Source organism: Scylla paramamosain, chromosome 16, assembly GCF_035594125.1.
Source record: "Scylla paramamosain isolate STU-SP2022 chromosome 16, ASM3559412v1, whole genome shotgun sequence".
NCBI classification, from domain to species: Eukaryota; Metazoa; Arthropoda; class Malacostraca; order Decapoda; family Portunidae; genus Scylla; species Scylla paramamosain.
The window spans coordinates 14,538,908-14,558,564 of NC_087166.1; the positions used below are offsets into that span (position 1 = coordinate 14,538,908).

Consider the following 19,657-nt stretch of genomic DNA (forward strand, 5'->3'; position numbering starts at 1 on the left):
TCGACCTTATACGATTACTTTTATTCAACTGACAATATTTGTAGCTCCGAGGAGCTACAAATCTAAGCCCATAATATGAGAACTGAAGAAGACGTCTTTTAATAGAGCCAAATACCGCCTTTTACCACCAAAAAAAAATAGGAAGCTGCCTACTGCTGCTGCGGCAGTACATGGCGGCCATGACAACAAGAACAGCAGCAGTAGTAAACAGCTTCCTATATTTTTGGCGATAAGAAACGGAATTTGGCTTTATTCTAGCTTTCCCCACCCGAAAACCCCGCTTTCTCACCAGGTCCCCAACATTATAATGGGGTACGAGCCGAAGAAAATAAGAAATAGGGCCGCGTGCCTATTTTTAATATTTACCGTATTTTATAATAGAGATATTGGAATAAATAATATTCAGTTGAACTTTTCTGTAGATAGGTTTTACACTATCAATTACATACGTACTTTTCTTTCTTAATTATGTAACTCAGCCTGTGTGTGCGCATCACGCCTGTCAAATTGCCACTGCAGTATGCACCACCTCAGCCCATCAGTGTAAACAAACACGGGTACTGAGTTACCGGTGCTGTACGGTGAGGGAAAGACTAACCACATCTCTCAAAGGAGGGTGGTCAGATCTGGTGACATTACGCAGGGAAGCAGTGGCAGGATTGCAGGTCCCTCAGCTACGTGAAACAGTTCCTTTCTACTAAATATTCGAAAGGACAGACAAAGTCAGTTCTCGGGTGTGAAGGGCATTGTGACATGTGGGCAGCCAAACACTCGTTCTCTTTGCTAGGGGGGACAAAGCCTGTATCCCTTCAGGTGACAAGATCTAAATGGTGGAAGAAAATTATTCATAATGTCTATCCGACACTTCAGGAAAGGTTTGAAGGTAAGAAAATTTGGTAAAATTGAATCTTGATTTTCTCCTTGTCTTCAACAAGCATAGAGGGCTTGTGGAAATGCGTGATTTTTCGGTGGGGAAAGCCAAAATAAGGCATTTTTATATTCCTTAAAAGATTAAGAATGAGAAACGGCGGATTTTGAAAACGGGAAATTCTAAGCTATCCTAACCTAACCTAGCGGGGGGGGGAAGGGAGGGGGTTGGCAGCAAAGCATCCCCCCTCTAAAGTCTCGGTATTATTATAGTTTAAGCCATTACACACTACGTGGTAATAACCTACCTCATTTTGTTCTTCTCACTATTCTCATCATTTCTAATGATTACACTACTTGTCGGAAATTAATAATAACGCCACAATAGGCCTGGGAATGCACAGCGCTCTCAACTTTTTCTAAGTCCACAGGTAAACATAAATGGTGTATTGTTGCCTGAACTTCAGTTGTTAGGTTAAGTTAGGTTAGATTAGATTAGATTAAATTAGGTGCTTCTTAATGTCTTGTCAAATTGCGAGAGGGAGAGTTTGGGGTATTTTCCTAGATATAGGGAATTTCCCTAGATTTAGGGAAATTTCCTTAGATTTCTCTAGATTTTGGGGAAATTACCCATTTATGTTTACCTGTGGACTTGGAAAAAGTTGAGAGCGCTGTGCATTCCCAGGCCTATTGTGGCGTTTTTATTAATTTCCGACAAGTAGTGTAATCATTAGAAATGATGTGAATAGTGAGAAGAACAAAATGAGGTAGGTTATTACCACGTAGTGTGTAATGGCTTAAACTATAAATTTACCAAAGTCTCTAACCTAACCTAAACTAGCTGGGGGGCTTTGCCCTCCATGGACCAACCTTAAGGTTTCTAACATAACCTAACCTGAACTGCTTGGGGGGTTTTCACCCCACATACATCCCCCTACAGATACTAATCTAACCTAATATTACACCAGCACACCACACTAACAGGAATGATTTGGAAGTACTTGTAAAATTAAGATGTACAAATCCATGGGTTTCTCACTGTAGCACAGGAAAAAGTCAAGAAGAAACACCTGCCTGACACCATGATAAAGGTAAAACTGACATGGTAGCTCCCCTGCTGTCTTTCATACCCTCACAGAGGATTACACATGGACTAATTCTAAACTACGTAGGCCATTTGAATGAATTGGTGGCACTACATGCTGTACAAATGTGTCATGCATAAATCCTTATTTGATTACATATTAATATGATAATTCATTTGCATCCAGTGCAACAAAAATATCAGTCAATAATACAATGGTGAATAAAATACCTCCCATGGGACTAGCTATTGTGGCGGCGTAATGCAGTCACAGTACCTGCATACAAACATACTAACATACACAGTACTGACTGAGCCAATGCAGAGTCAAGAGGAAGGACAAGAGCGAAAAAATCGAGATAAATTTTGAAAATGTGTTTGCGAGTTTGTTATTTGTGCCATATGGTGTAACCATTAGAAATGCTCCAAATTATGTGATCTACAACTTGAGCATGATAGTAAGTGCTATGGGTGTATTATGTTAAACTGCACCAGAACTGAAAATTAATTTGCACCATCTACAACAGTGATTCCCAATCTTTTCTAAGTTCATGCACCCTTCCAAGAACTTTTGAGAGATTCATGTACCCTAGTCTTAGAATGATTAATTATGGAAAAATTACATGAATAATTCATGCTTTTCTATAGTTTCAAGACAGAAAATATATAAATAAAAGTATTTGGTCTATTTAATTCATAGATGATAGTTATTCAGTCCTGAATAATTGTTATGTAGGTGCCAAATGCATAATAAAAAGTACAACATCTCAGACCCGTGAGGTGCAAATTCCATCTGTAATATACTAATATAATACATTTGTAATATGTTAATCACAATTAAAATTAATTTCATGTATGAATCCTTTCCCAGCCTTATTACTGGTCTATTCTCATCTATTCTTTTGCATATACTTTCAGATTCACTTAAAACAAATATAAGTTGAGGAAAAAGTGCCTCTGTCCTTAAGGGGGGCATCCATGTGGGGGCAAAGTCACCCAACCAGTTAGGTAATGCTAGGATAGATTATTATTGAGTATATGTTACTTTTCTTTCTCATGGAACAGCAGCAATTCTTACCCCCTTTCATCTGAGTATTTTCAACCCCATATATATATATATATATATATATATATATATATATATATATATATATATATATATATATATATATATATATATATATATATATATATATATATATATATATATATATATATATATATATATATATATATATATATATATATGCCTTGAAAATTTATCATAACACCACTAGTGCTTTTTTAAATTTTATCCACCCTGTCCCAGAGCGACACCACATTTCGTCAGGGGCAACTGCTCAGAACAACACACCACCCTGCTTCCCATTAAATTGTCAACTGTCAAGCGTGTGAGGCTGACTGTGTTTGTACATGTGTGTGGGGCTGGGGTGAGTGGCCTCAGTGCACCTGCACAGAATAATTAACGTTGATTGATACTCTTGAATGAAGACAATGCCGTGGGCCAATAAAAACAATACTTATTTATTTCAGCCTATCAGGAAACTTTGTTTCGTCGAAGAAGAGAGACACAGTTTGAATTTGAATCAATCTAGCTAATGTCTTTGTGTGGTGGCTGCATGGATCATTATTTCTTGGTTATTTCCTGTTTCTTTGAGAAAAATGAAGCATCAGTAAAATGGGCAAGAAAATAAATATTTACTAGCCAGGTAAGGTGTTTTATGAATTAATTCAGTTTGGTTTGGTTAGGCTTATTGGTTTGGTTAAGTTTGGTTAGGTTAGGTTAAGTGCAGCACCCTACTCGTATTCCTGACCATCTTGGAGATACCTCCAACATTCTTAACCTTTTCCTGACCTCTAATCCTTCTGCTTATGCTGTCACCCTCTCTTCTCCATTGGCCTCCTCTGATCACAGTCTCATATCTGTATCTTGTCCTATCGCTCTAATCCCTCCTCAGGATCCCCCTAAGCAAAGGTGTCTCTGTCATTTTGCCTCTGCTAGTTTGGGGGACCTGAGGAGGTATTTTGCTGATTTTCCTTGGAATGACTACTGCTTCCTCGTCAAAGACCCATCTTTGTGTGCCAAGCAAGTGTCTGGCATGGAGGTATACATTCCTCACTCTTTTTCTTGACCTAAACTTTCCAAACCTTGGTTCAATACAGCTTGTTCTCGTGCAATACATGATAGAGAGGTGGCCCACAAAAGGTATTTAAGCCTTCCATCCCCAGAATCTCATGCGCTTGATATTTCTGCCAGGAACCATACCAAGTCTGTCCTCCAACTAGCCAAAAACTCCTTCATTAATAGAAAGTGTCAAAATCTTTCAAGATCTAACTCCCCTTGTGACTTCTGGCAACAAGCCAAAAATATCTCCAATAACTCTGGTTCTTCTTTCCCTCCTTTATTTCAACCAGATGACACCACTGCTATCACATCTATTTCTAAAGCAGAACTCTTTGCTCAAACCTTTGCTAAAAACTCTACCATGGACGATTCTGGGCTTGTTCCTCCCTCTCCTCCATCCTCTGACTACTTCATACTGCCTATTAAAATTCTTTGTAATGATGTTTTCCATGCCCTCGCTGGCCTAAACCCTTGGAAAGCTTATGGACCTGATGGGGTCCCTCCTATTGTTTTCCAAAACTGTGCCTCCATGCTTGCACTTTTCCTAGTCAAACTCTTTCAGCTCTTTCTGTCAACATCTACCTTTCCTTCTTGCTGGAAGTTTGCCTACTTTCAACCTGTTCCTAAAAAGGGTGACCATTCTGATCCCTCAAACTACTGTCCTATTGCTTTAATTTCCTGCCTATCTAAAGTTTTTGAATCTGTCCTCAACAGGAAGATTCTTAAACATCTATCACTTCACAACCTTCTATCTGATTGCCAGTATGGGTTCCATCAAGGCCGCTCTACTGGTAATCTTCTGGCTTTCCTTACTGAGTCTTGGTCATTCTCTTTTAGAGATTTTGGTGAAACTTTTGCTGTTGCCTTGGACATATCAAAAGCTTTTGATAGAGTTTGGCACAAAGGTTTGATTTCCAAACTACCCTCCTATGGTTTCTATCCTTCTCTCTGTAACTTCATCTCAAGTTTCCTTTCTAACCGTTCTATTGCTGCTGTGGTAGACGGTCACTGTTCTTCTCCTAAATCTATTAACAGTGGTGTTCCTCAGGGCTCTGTCCTGTCACCCACTCTCTTCTTATTATTCATCAATGACCTTCTAAACCATGGCTGTGGAGTCAGAGTCAGTAAACATATCCCGACTCTGACTCCGACTCCGACCTCAATATAAATTCAGAGACTACATAATTCTCAAAAATCCCACTTTTTAAAGATACCACGTACTATATTTCCACCTGAGAAAATGAGAAAATCATATCAGTGCTGCTATCTGTCACAGGACGACGAGAAACAAAACAAAGGAAAGAAAAAAAGGTGAGGAACTAGGGAAGTGCCATTGCAAAGGCTATACTTCCCTATCAACAATAGAACAGAACGTAAACAAATGCCACACCAGCTGATTTTCCACCCCTTGCTACCAAGTGGACATGTCTGCATAATTTCTCAATTCAGATGGTAAATTTTGGAAATAAATAAATAATCAGTGCCTCAGAAGAATTGTGAGCTGATCGAGTCACACTAGACAGCAAGAGCAGCACACACAGCCATAACACATGGCAGCAGAGTGAGAGTACATCCCGCCCATAGGCAAAACATTCCTTAAATCTTCAGAATCCATAGGGTGGTATTGAGAAACAATAAATTAAATGTGGAATGTTAAGGATAATGATCGGCGGTATGGATAGTTGTTGGGAAGTTATGGTTTGAGGTTCTGTATGAAAACATGGGTTTGAAATCTAAACTCCCAAGTCTGGTCTTTTTTAATATTTTACAATAACTACAGATGAAAAACATTTTGTGTCAGTGTATGATAGAAGACCATGATGGTGAAAGATTGTGTGAAACTTAACTCAGCTCTTTTTCTGGCAATGATAAAAATGCTCCAACAAGAGCTTCAAATTTGAAAAGACATTTGCAACGTTTCCTCCCTAAAATTTGGAAGTTGTAAATGAGAAAGATACAAGTAGCAATAAAAATCTTCCAACTACTTCAAAGTCAGCACAAAACAAATCTACTGAGGGACAACCTGGAAAAGCATTGATTACAAGGTTCTTTACTACAGACAAATCAACCATATGACCAGAGAAAAGTTTAAGAAACACCTTATCGATCTTGTAAGAAATGGTGTGGCCTTAACTTTTTTTTCACAACCAGCCTTTCTAGGCCTAAATGGGGAAATAGCAAAGAAACTTAGAGTTTCTTTGGAAAGACAAAGTATCAGAAAACTTATACTTGGAGAAGCCAAGAAAGAAAAGGAAGAGCTTTGAAAAACTCTTAAGGGGTGATTCATGTTCATTAAAATGGATGCTGCCACTCGTCATAGGGTTAACTATTTTGCCATCAATGCTAAATTTATTGATGAAAACAAGAAAACGGTAACTCAGACATTAGGAGTAAAGGACACCAAGGCACATCATGACAGCATTTATCTTCAAAAATTAGTGGAAGAAATTTTGAAAGATTTTTAAATTAAGAAAGACCAGATTCTATGCATCATCACTGACAATGCTTCAGATATGTTAAGCACAATAGAAAGGATTAATAAATTTGAAGAAGGAAAAGTCACTACTGAAGGGGAGATAACTGATGCAGATTCTGAAACTGAAACAGTAGAAATAGAACAAGAAAATGACACTTTGGATGATATGTTGAGGAGGCATCTGAGCTCAGCCAAATCAACCATATGCATTGTGCTGTACATACATTGCAACTAGCAATAAGAGATGGATTGAAAGCGCGGCATGCAGCTGCTCAGATAGGTAAGCTGAGGCAAGTAGCCACAGCAGCAAGGACTTTTAGTCTAAAATTGATACTATCCTCCAGAGACATGCAGGAAAAGGAGCTATTTTGAACCAAGCAACTTGCTGGGGCAGTATATATATATGATGGTTAAACATTTGCTTGAACTGAAACACTTTCTAGAAGACATTGATAATCCCAATGTCTCACTGACTGAAAGTCAATGGAGGGAGGCATCACAATTAGAAGCTCTGCTTGTTCACCCTTATGCAGTCACCAAAAAGTTGCAAGCAGAGGATTTAACTTCTGGTACATTCCTATGGGAGTGGAAGAAACTTATATTTCACCTATCCGAAGCTGAAAGATAAATAGCTGAAGGAATTGTATCCTCATTGAAAAAAAAGAGAGGGTCTGCTGCTTGAAAATGAGACCTTGTTAGCTGCTCTCTACATGGATCCAATGAACCGAAACTTTAACTGAATTTTGCTAAAGCAAAAGAGGCCCTCTGTGATGTTGCAGTTTGGATAAAAGGGCTACTGCCTGAAAAGTCAGAACCATAAAATGAAGATTTGAGTATCAAATCTTTATCATCCTCTTCAGCTGATGAAGAGTCAGATTTTTGAAAATATGTAGCTAACATTGAACAGTTGAGAGCAAAGCATTGTCATGTAAACGTGCATGCGCAGCCTTTTGATATTAAGATAGTGAACTTTAAGGAAGATTTTCTAGATGTTTAAAAGAAGTAGAAAAATATGATTGTTCATCTAAAGTTACAGTACATGAAGTCATTCTTTGTTATCTTGAAATAGTAAAATGTGTAGCTAGGATTGTAACATCTATGCCATCCACTCAGGTCAGCATGGAAAGATTGTTCTCTGCACTGAAAATAATTAAAACACATTTAAGGGCTCCATTGAAAGAGGATCTGGCAGAGGCAATTTTGTTCCTAAGGGCAAGTTATTAATAAATTTTAGGTTTTCACCTTGGAAATATTTCTATATTCTATATTTATTTCTTGTAATTGCATTTAATGATTTTTGCTTTGTCATAGTTTGAAATTCTCAGTATATAGATATCAAGGCTTTCATCCTTGCCTGAATCAAATAAATGTTGTACTTTTGTAACAAACTTAACATTCCTTGATTAATCTGTGCCACAGGTATATGATAATAAAGAAGTTCTTTTTATCAAGAAATATATGAGCATATTACATGTTTTTCTTTAATTTATTCAATTCAAAAGAATTTTCATTTTGTCATAGCCCTTTATGTAATTTTTTAAGCAAATAAACAATAGAAAAACCACAATAGCAGCTATAATCCTTTGACTCAAACCTTTACAGATATGGGGTTAAAAGGTTGCCTGTAGTTATGACATACATTTTTAAAAACCATTATACCTAGGGGTCGGAGTCGGATACACAAGAAATCAAGGAGTCAGAGTTGGAGTACCGACTCCACAGCCCTGTTCTAAACCAAACTTCTTTGTCCTATCCACTCTTACGCTGATGATACCACCATGCACTTTTCCGCATCTTTTCATAGACGTCCAACCCTTCAGGAAGTAAACATTTCATGCAGGGAAGCAACAGGATGTCTGACTTCTGATCTTTCTAAAATTTCTGATTGGGGCAGAGCAAATTTGGTATTGTTCAGTGCCTCAAAAACTCAATTCCTCCATCTGTCAACTCGACACAACCTTCCAGACAACTATCCCCTCTTCTTCAATGACACTCAACTGTCTTCCTCTTCTACACTGAACATCCTCAGTCTGTCCTTTACTTATAATCTGAAATGGAAACTTCACATCTCATCTCTAGCTAAAGCAGCTTCTATAAAGTTAGGCATTCTGAGACATCTCCGCCAGTTTTTCTCACCCCCACAGCTGTTAACTCTGTACAAGGGCCTTATCTGTCCATTTATGGAGTATGCTTCATGTGTCTGGGTGGTTTCCACTCATACCGCTCTTCTAGACAGGGTGGAATCAAAAGCTTTTTGTCTCATCATCTCCTCTCCTCTAACTGACTGTCTTCAGCCTCTCTCTCATTGCTGCAATGTTGCATCTCTAGCTGTCTTCTACCGTTATTTTCATGCTAACTGCTTTTCTGATCTTGATAACTGCATGCCTCCCCTCCTCCCGCAGCCTCACTGCACAAGACTTTCTTTTTTCTTTCACCCCTATTCTGTCCACCTCTCCAATGCAAGAGTTAGCCACTATTCTCAATCATTCATCCCTTTCTCGGGTAAACTCTGGAACTCCCTGTCTGCTTCTGTATTTCCATTTTCCTATGACTTGAATTCCTTCAAGAGGGAGGTTTCAAGACACTTATCCTTCAATTTTTGACTACTGGTTTGGACCCTTTTCTGGGACTGGCATCTCAGTGGGCTTTTTTTTATTTATTGGATTTTTGTTGCCCTTAGCCAGTGTCCCTCCTACTTAAAAAAAAAAAAGTTTCATTAGGTTAGGTTTGGTTTGGTTGGGATAGGTTAGGTTTGGTTAGGTTTGGTGTGGTATAGTTTGGTTTGGTTAAGCTAAGTTAGATTAGCTTAGATTGGTTAGGTTACGGAAATTGGCCCTATTGAGGGATGAAATCGAGTGATTCTGAGCAACAGCATGTGTGTTATCTGTGATGAAAATTTAGGCAGATTTTGGTGTGTTTTGCATTAATTTATTACTCGTTAATTTAGCAAATCATTATTTTACAAGAGGAGTGGGATAACAATGATATTATAATGCATGTGTTATCTGTGAGGACTTTTTTTTCCCAGATTGATTTTGGCATGCTATGTAGTACTCTGTAAATAATTTTCATTGAAAATCAGCTGTTATTACGGGGGGGAGGGAAAAAATGATTTCCAGAGTAGGTTAGAATAGGTTGGGTTAGCAGATTAATTTAAAACACCGAAATATACCAGAAAAAAAATATTTGTCTCCCAACTGGAAACAGGCAAGGAAGTAAACATTTACCAATTATTGTCCTTTAGGGTAGTGTTCAGGTTAGGTTAGGGGGCTTCACACCACCTGGAGCCCCCTCTAAGAACACTAATCTAACCTACCATTACTTAAAACCTAACATCACCTAACCAAACTGGAGGTGCAGATGAGGGGGGATGACTTTGCTCCCCTGAACACCACCCCCTGAAGGATGGGGCCACTTCTCCCACATCTTATATTTAGATTTTAGGTGTATCTAAAGGTATATGCAAAATAATGGAAGAGAATAGACCAGTTATAAGTCTGGGAAAGGATTCTAGAAAAATACTTTTCAAGTATAAAAAATATTTTTGCACTTACCTGTTTCACATGACTTAGGAATAGAGTCCTGGACTTGTCCCTGATCACAGAAATCAAAAACTCCTTAAAAACCCTTCATAATATATATGGAGGGAGAGGGGGTACAAAGAAAACAGGATACCTCCGTTCACCCTCCATTCACCAACCCTGCTCAGACAGCTGTGCCATTCTTTTTCTGCTCAGGATATATGCAGAGGGAAGGAAGATGAGTTTGAGTCATGTGAAGCAGGTAACTGTGCGAAAATATTTTTCATACTTGAAAAATAATTTGTCTCCCAAATCTGTTTCACATGACTTAGGAAGATTTCCACACTTACAGATGGAGGGTGCATGTTTTAAGAGAGAGAGAAAAAAAAAAAGATACCTAACCAGAGTAAGAAACCTAGGTGTGTGTCTAGGAGTGACCACTTGAGCCCCAATACTTACAGCATGTCTTGGGGCACCAGGAACAGGAGGTGCATGGCAGGGCATGCTCTTATCACCTCATAACTCGTTAAGCATGGCTAAGTGGAAAAGGCATGGCATGTCCCTTTCAGTTCCACCTTAGTTCACAATGTCACCTGCTGCGACTATTGGACCAAGGGAAAATGTGTTGCTGTTCGTTCACTCAGCATCCTGAAAGTGGTGTTTGGCGAACACTGAAGGGTTTCTCCATGAGGCTGCATTGAGTAGTGCTGTCACAGATTTGTTATGTCATAGATTGAGAGTGGTGACATCCCCAAATGTTGTGAGACCTTACTTTCAGGGGCATTATAAAGTCCTCCTGCAAGGAGCAAGGAGCTTCTAGAATAGTTTCCCTCAGGAGATAAGGTATGGCATTTCTTGAAAGTGGCCTGGATCTGTCTGAGGAAGAGACAAAGAGGTTCCTAGGTCTGAGTGTTACCTCACTCGTCCTCTCCTTTAAAATGCGTAAAGCTCTGACTGGGCAGAGTACACGTTCATCATCACAGCCCACCATGACTGCCAGGTTCTTAATCCAGAACTCCCTGGGGAGATGGTTTGAGTTTGTTTCAGTCCTTACTACAAATTCTGGCAAGTAAGAGATTAGCATGTCATCACCTTGCCAAGTTATCCTATGGGACAAGGCCTGCAATTTGCTGACTCTCTTACCAGTTGCTAATGAATTCAGGAAAAGGGACTTCTTGATGAGATTTCTAAAAGATGTGGTCCTTGGGTTTGAATGGTGCCAGCGAAAGAGCCTTCAGAACCACATCTAATTTCCATGATGGTGGTCTTACAACCAGGATTTCAAATGACCTTATTTGCCAGCACGTTAGACGGACTTTTTTCTTGAAAAAAAGTATCTGATAATTACCATGCATCTAATGCGCTCATAGTACAGATGCCTAGGCCTGTATGCCTATGGCTATAGATGTAGAGCTGAAGCAGTGGTACACTAAGCACAAATATTGTTACTAATAATATTACTACTAATAAAATTCTCTCTCTCTCTCTCTCTCTCTCTCTCTCTCTCTCTCTCTCTCTCTCTCTCTCTCTCTCTCTCTCTCTCTCTCTCTCTCTCTCTCTCTCTCTCTCTCTCTCTCTCTCTCTCTCTCTCTCTCTCTCTCTCATATTTCCTGTCTCTAATTCCTTCTTTCTCTACTCCCCACTCTATTTCCCTTCTTTACCGCTCCTCAGCACGTCCATCTTTCCCATGTCCTACTTTACCTTACTTTACCATGTAACCTCACTTCTTCCTCCCTTCTTCCCTCCTCCATTGGTGACTTGATCTTCCTCTCCCTTAATTCCCATTATCTTTCTTAAGCTTCAATCCCTTCCCACCTCATACCTCTTTTTGTTTCTCTTCTTCCTTGTTTCTTTGGCTGGTCTTAATGAGTCCTTTGTTCCCCCTTTTACTGTTGTGTGTGTGTGTGTGTGTGTGTGTGTGTGTGTGTGTGTGTGTGTGTGTGTGTGTCAGTATGAATATGCTGTTAGCTATTATTACAGCTACTGCTATTGCCACTAATAATAATAACAACAGCAACAACAAAAACGACAACAATCACCACTTGGTCACCAAAAATTACTTAATAACTTGGCACTACTGAGAGCCTGTTCAGTGACAGGCAGATATTTCCTAGCAACTGGCCACGAACTGTGTGTGTATTTACCTAGTTGTATTGTACAGGGCACAAGGTAAGGCTCATTTTGTCCTGTCTCCATAACCATATTTATCCAGCTTCTCTTTAAATGTGTATACTGTTTGCCACAACCACTTCTTCCTTCAAATCATTCCAGATTTCAATAGTTCTCTACAGGAAGCTGTATTTCTTGATGTCACTTGAACATCCACTCATTCCTTACTTTTCTTCCCATGTGCCCTTGTCTATCTCTCTCCCTTCTACACCTGTGGTACCAAATCATTTCTGTCTATTCTTTCTATATTGTTTACTAATTTGTACATTGTTATAAGGTCTACTCTTTCTCTTCTCTCTTTTATTTTTGGTAATCCCATTTCTTCAAGTCTTTCTTCATAGCTTAAGTCTTTCAATTCTGGCACCATCTTTATTGCTATCCTATGTATTCTTTCTAGTTCATGTATATCTTTTTTTTTCTATGTGGAGCCCAAACTACTGCTGTGTATTCCAATTTAGGTTGTATCATGCTTGTTATAATTTTCTCCATCATTTCTTTATCTAAATAATTAAATGCCACCCTAATGTATATAGAGCCAAATATCCCATTTGTGTGTCTTTCAGGTGATGGTGTGTCATGAATCATTACTCCCAAATTTTTTTCCTCATTACTTTTCATTATTATATCTCCTCCCATTTTGTACTTCCATGAAGGTCTCTTTTTACTTTTTCCTATTTCCAACCCGTGACATTTTCTGGCATTAAATTCTAGTTTCCATCTTCAGCTCCATGTATGTATCTTGTCAATATTCTTTTGTAACTCCTTGCAGTCGTTTTCATCCTTTATTATTTTCATTATTTTTGCATCATCAGCAAACAGGTTTATATAACTATTTAGATCCTCTGTCATACAATTTACATATATTGGAAGCATAATGGGTGCCAGCACAGATCCTTGTGATATCCTGCTTGTCACACTGCGCCAACTTGATTTAGTGTCTCAGATTAATGTTCTCATTTCCCTTCCTTGTAAATAATCCTCCATCCATCTCATTGTTGCTCCCTTTAGCCCTCCTTCATTCTCCAGCTTCCACATAAGGCTTTTGTGGGGAACTTTATCAAATGCTTTTTTGAGATTCATGTATACCGCATCAACCCATCTGTCCCTCTCTTGCACTCCATCTATTACTCTCATATAGAAGCTCAGTAGATTCATGAGACAGGATCTCCCTTTCCTGAATCCAAATTATTTTTTTGTAATTATCTTTTCATCTAGATATTCCATCCATCTGTCTTTAATTACTGTCACAAAGCTTTCTTACAGTACTTGTTAGTGACACAGGTCTATAATTTAATGGTTCCATTTTATTTCCCCCTCTGTATATTGGGACTATATTAGCTCTTTTCCATTCCCTTGGTACTTTTCCTTCTCTCAACAAACTGTTAATCATATCCCATATGGGTTCTTCTATTTGTTCTCAGCATTCTTTTAATATCCATCCATTTACTTGATCTGGTCCCATAGCTTTTCTAACATCCAGCTCTTCCTGCAGTTTTTTTTTTTTTTTTTTTTTTTTTTTTTTCTCTCCTTTACTTGTATCTTCTGTATTCCCTCATTCTGTGATACCACTTTTGCTGTCACAAATATGGTTTCCTTTGTAAACACATTGAAAACACTCATTCATTAGTTCACTCATCTTTTCAGTAGCTTCATAAATTCTTCCTTCCCTTTTTAACTTGTTTATGCCATCCTTATGTTTCATTTTCCCATTTATGTATCTGTAGAAGAGTTTGGGTTCTTCCTTGTATTTTCTTACTGTATCACTTTCAAAGTTTCTTTCTTCTTCTCTTCGTATTTTACTATATTCATGCCTTGCCTTTCTGTATTCTCTAGCATTTCTGTTCAGTTCTCATAATTTTCTTCCATGCCCTGCCCTTTTTTCTTTTTTGCTTCTAAACACCTGGCATTATACCATTCATGCTTCCCAATTTTCACTTTATAACTTTATACAAACTGTTGCACCCCCCTCTCTCTACTTGCTCAAAAATGTCTCATATTTTTCTAGCACTACTTTACTATTTTACCTTCAAATAGCTCTTTCCAGTTAATTTTTCTATATAATTTATTAAGTTCTGCACAGTTTGCTTTAGCATAGTTCTGCCTCCCATTTCTGTATAATTCTTTCATGTGCAACACTTTCCTTCAGTGGTACTATTTCAATTATCACATGATTGCTTTTTCCCACTGGACTCAGATAATGTATACTTGGTCTGCTTTCTGGGATTTTTGTAAACACTAATTCCAGTTGTGATGGTTCTTCTCATCTCGTAGGCTCATTCACCCACTGTCTTACTGTATTCACCATCATGATTTGCATAAGTTCTTTGCTCCATGACTTCCATTTCCTTCCAGTTAATTGCTTTAGTGTTGAAGTCACCTCTTAACAGCACTTTGTTACTTTTCCTTATCATTTCCTCTATACTATTTTTTGTTTCTAGTTGCATGCTTTTAAATTTTTATTGATCTACCATGCATTAGTTTTTGGTGGTATGTATGTCAAAATGATTTTCCTTTTTTCACTTCCTTTGATCTTAATCACAACACTCAATGTTTGTACCATTCCATCTCCATATTCCACTTCCTCAACAACAATATCCTCTTTTTACCAATATCATCACTCCTCCTCCCTTTCCTTTTCTTTGTCTCCTCCAATCAATGTTTCTGCCATTCCATCACCATATTCCACTTCCTCAACAACAATATCCTCTTTTTACCAATATCATCACTCCTCCTCCTCCCTTTCCTTTTCTTTGTCTCCCCCATGTGATATATCCTTCCTTTCCAAATCCCAACTTTATTTCCTCTTTTAGTTTTGTTTCTGTTAAACATACCACATCTGGTGGTTGTCTATAAGTTCCAATAGGCTCAACACCAAACCATCTATGTTAGTATACATAATCTTTAAACTTGGTGATCTTGCATGGTATCTTTGTGCCACCATTTCCTTACTTTCATGTCCACAACTTTCCAGTGAATGTTTTTGCTTGTTCCTGTGCTCTCTCCCCATTTTGCGACTGGGCCTCTACTCTCAATTTTTTCAATTTACTTCTTTCTTCTTCATTCATGGCTCTTTTTATCCATATTTTCTTCATTCCTTCTACTTTTGCCAAAGTGTGTGTTTGTGTGTGTGTGGAGAGAGAGAGAGAGAGAGAGAGAGAGAGAGAGAGAGAGAGAGAGAGAGAGAGAGAGAGAGAGAGAGAGCTCTGACTCTGATGTATACACATGACACCTACAATAGGTAAACGTGACCTATACTTGTCAAAACAGTGCGAAACTTGGGATGATAAAAATTTAGGACTAGGTGTGAAACTCAGGAATGTACTGTATATATCTGTTGAGTTAGCTCAAATGCAGTAGTGCAAATGTATTTTTTTTGTTCCCTAGAACAAGTTATTTTTTCCCATAGGTTCTTCAGTCGCTATAACACACATTTGCCATAATGAACAAATCATGTTCATTGTCACATACCCTGCTGTACTAATACTAGTATTAGCTAGATGGTTCATCATGTGTAGCAACAAGCACTTAAAGAAACTCAGTCATAAGAATGTAAGTTTTCCAGGATGATACTAGAGTTGCTTTAAAAGAATCAGTATCAATAATGGGCACAAGAAACTAAGGGAGAGTATTCCACATAGAAGTGGCATGCACATTAAAGAATAATTTTCTAACATCAAGGGTAGTCCAGATTTGGGCAGGTTTGAGATTATGTTCCCTGAGTGAGGAACAAAGAAATCATCCAACACTCAAAAAGGATCTTTCAATATTTAATCAAATCTTAACATAGTGCTCTACTTACTTCCTTGCTTTGGTATAGAAAGATGGTGAAGAATAAAGGGTTTGGACAGAAAGAAGAAAAATTGGTAGAAAATTAAGGAAAGTAGAAGAGAAAAAGATTTCCTACCCTTCACAGAGAACAAACCCAAACCCAAAGGCTTCACTTGAGCACCATATTTAATCCAAATATTCAAGTCCTTACATATTTTTTGTCCATTGCCACTGAACAGCCTCCAATTTTTTCCTAAGTCTCTAAGATAACCGAGATACCATAAAGTAAAACAGTATTCATATATTGGTTAAGTATTCAACAAAAATAAAAGTATCTGTGTACTGTGCTTCTGAGAAAATTGTTTGCAGTGCAATTGACTTTATGAGTGATAGCTGTTAGAGATATGATCTCTTCCCAGCATAATTGTTCATAATGCATGATAGATCAGTAATAACCACTAGGACCAATGCAACTAAGTAAAGTTCATTAAATATATATACGTTAGGTTGTAAAATTGCAATTTAAAACAATAGTACTCAGTATCTTATTTTCTTCCTCCCATGCACAGCAAGCCAGGGATCCTGGTGGGAAAGTAAGGGTTTTGGGTGGGGGAATGAAAAATAAGTGAAATATGGTCCTGCAGAAATTATATAGTGTTGTTTTGGCTATTAGACAATTGGTTATTTGCCAATTTAGACATTACAGTCTAACTGATTTCTGGCCAGAACAGCCAAGAAGTGCTTGTGCAGCTGGACAGAGATAAACTCCTCAAATTAGGCTTGCTTAGGCTTGGAAGCTTGAATGCTTAGCCCAAACAGTATTTGTTTTGAAGACCTTGGTAAAAAAGTTTGCATTGTCATACAATAATTTTCTTTTTTTCTCTCTTTCTCTGGTAAAAAAAAAAAAAACTGCAGTCTCATGCAATAGTTAATCTTGTTTTTTTCTTCTTTCCTGGTAAAAAAACTGCAGTCTCATACAATAGTTTAACTTTTTTTCTTTTCCTGGTAAAAATTGCAGTCGTGCATTTTTTTTTAACAGCAGTTGTGGAATTTCTCTCTCTCTCTCTCTCTCTCTCTCTCTCTCTCTCTCTCTCTCTCTCTCTCTCTCTCTCTCTCTCTCTCTCTCTCTCTCTCTCTCTCTCTCACTCTCTCTCTCTCTCTCTCTCTCTCTCTCTCTCCTCTCTCTCTCTCTCTCTCTCTCTCTCTCTCTCTCTCTCTCTCTCTCTCTCTCTCTCTCTCTCTCTCTCTCTCTCTCTCTCTCTCTCTCTCTCTCTCTCTCTCTCTCTCTCTCTCTCTCTCTCTCTCTCTCTCTCTGTACAAGCTTGGTGGATCTGGTGGGAAAGTAGGATCCTAGATTATGGGAGGCAAGTGTGACCCCATTTATACTCATAAAACTCAGCTGAATCATTACATGTAACAGTTGTGATAAGTAGTTATTTGGCATGTTAGAGAAGACATTAGATGAAACTAGGTAAAACAAGATAAAACCTAATCCAAGAGCCTGTAGGATCTTAATAGGCCTATACCAGTTACTTACATTGACCCACAAATAAGAAATGTAGGCTCTGAAAAACAGCTAATATACAGTCTTTTTTACTTAATTCATTACTGAATGCCATTGGAAATCCAAAATGTTAAAAAACTGAAACTATTTTCCCCATAGGAATCAATGTGAAATAGATTAATCCATTCTCAGACACTGGTCCATTATGTCTTAGTGGGTAATGACCAACACACCCACTGCTAGGATGGCCACTCCACAACATCTCCAGCTTAGAATTTTTTTTATCCTGAAAGGATGTATTGAATAAGCTTAGTGACACAGAACTCATCAAAAGATATTGTTTAGACCATGCAGGCATTCTCTTTGTCACTGATCAAGTGAGGAAAGCCTTACAGAGTGACACAGAGAGGAGCAACCCACTCACTTGCCAAAATGAAGGTGATCATAACACTTAGGTGTCTTGCTGTTGGAAAAAGCTACTGGGAAAATGCAGTTGTGCAGTAGTGATGGCATTGTGAGTCATAGAGAGAGCCACAGGAGGCTTGGGATTACTCCTGAGCGCTGAACCTTGTTTGTTTACTTCGAGGAACTTCTTCAACAGGATCACATTTAACTTCTTTCAAAGATTGAATTACTGTCTTACCCTTTGTGCCTCTCCTCAAATATATAAAAACAAAGGAAATATTTATAGAATCTATAAATTACTAACAAATGGCAACTTTTGCTAAGTTTTGTAATATTTGAAATTGAATAACTTTGTTAAAAGAAAATGAATTATGGTATGGCAACTGAAGCAATTATGACTCAAAATTTTTGTTAAAAAATCAAGTTGTTTGGAAAGGGAGACATTCAGTAACCGAGATTCCACTGTATAGGTGAACCTGCAGTGCTTGTTATTGACTGGCTGAAGCAATGCTACCATGTCATTGGTCAGCCCCTGTTGGTGCAGTGAAGTGCCTACTGTGCAGTGCCAAGTTAAGACTACCACCAGGAACAATCTTTAAAATTCTTTTCTGTTATTATTGTTTATTTCATGAGGATAAAGTTGGTGTTGGAAATACAAAGGAATACAAAGGAAAACCAAAACAGCAACAGACCTTTTGGTCCTTGCAAGGCTGTTTAGTAACTTTAAATATGCAGCAACATTTAAAATATTTGGATAATATTGTATAAAACTGCAGCAGAACCAAAACCTTGTATTACTTTAAATTATTTATTATTCCGAATAGATCATTTTTATTCATTTTTTATTTTTATTTTTTTTATTTATTTACTTATTTTATTTTATTTTATTTTATTCATTTTATTATTTTTATTTTTGTATGTGTGTTTTCAACCCAAGCCTAAACCCACCTGTGTTAGTAGAATTCTGTAAATTTGCCTCTTATTTTGTATACATTTGTTGAAAAATCTTAACAAAATTTATTTTACATGATGCTTCAAAAAATTATGTCTGTACAGCTAAAATATTGTATGATAAAAGCTGCTGTGACCACCATCATTATGCCTGGTGTCATGGAATCTGGTGTGGAGAGCTGCCACCCAAGACACAAACACCATAATTGTCAGTGGGTAATGCTCTGAACTGTAGAGTGGCGTACCTATTCCTATTTTGTTTGAAGACTTATAGCTAATTTGCTTTGTGCTCCAACCAAAAACCATTACAGTGGAACCTCAGTTCTCGAACTTAATTAGTTCCTGAATGCCACTTGAAATTCGAAATGTTAAAAACCAAAACTATTTTCCCCATAGGAATCAATGTAAAATGGATTTATCCATTTCCAGACACCAATCTACAGTCTTAGTGGCTTATGACAGACACTCCCACAGCCAAGATGGCTGCTTCACAACGTCTCCAGGTCACAAATTATTTATCCAGAAAGGATGTATTGAATGAACTTAGTGACACAGAACTCATCAGAAGATACTGTTTAGACCAGTTTAGTGAGGGAAGCCTTACAGAGGGACACAGAGAGAAGCAATCCACTTACCACCCAAAATGAAGGTGATCATAACACTTTGACATCTTGCTGATGGGAAAAGCTACTGGAAAAATGCAGTTGTACAGTAGTGATGGCATTGGGGGTCTTTGAGAGAGCCACAGGTGGGCTGGAATTACTCCTGAGTGCCGAAAACTGTTTGT

General features: G+C 37.9%; 1 protein-coding gene across 1 annotated transcript in view; it reads left to right on the forward strand.

Annotated features, from left to right (window-relative positions):
- The first annotated feature begins 512 nt into the window (after positions 1-512).
- Positions 513-19,657, forward strand: part of LOC135108103 (large ribosomal subunit protein mL38-like) — a 69,129-nt gene continuing 49,984 nt past the window's right edge. Inside the window, exon 1 of the mRNA XM_064018768.1 lies at positions 513-883. Coding sequence (XP_063874838.1) covers positions 754-883 — 130 coding nt within the window. The 5' untranslated portion in view covers positions 513-753. The remainder of the gene's footprint in view (positions 884-19,657) is intronic.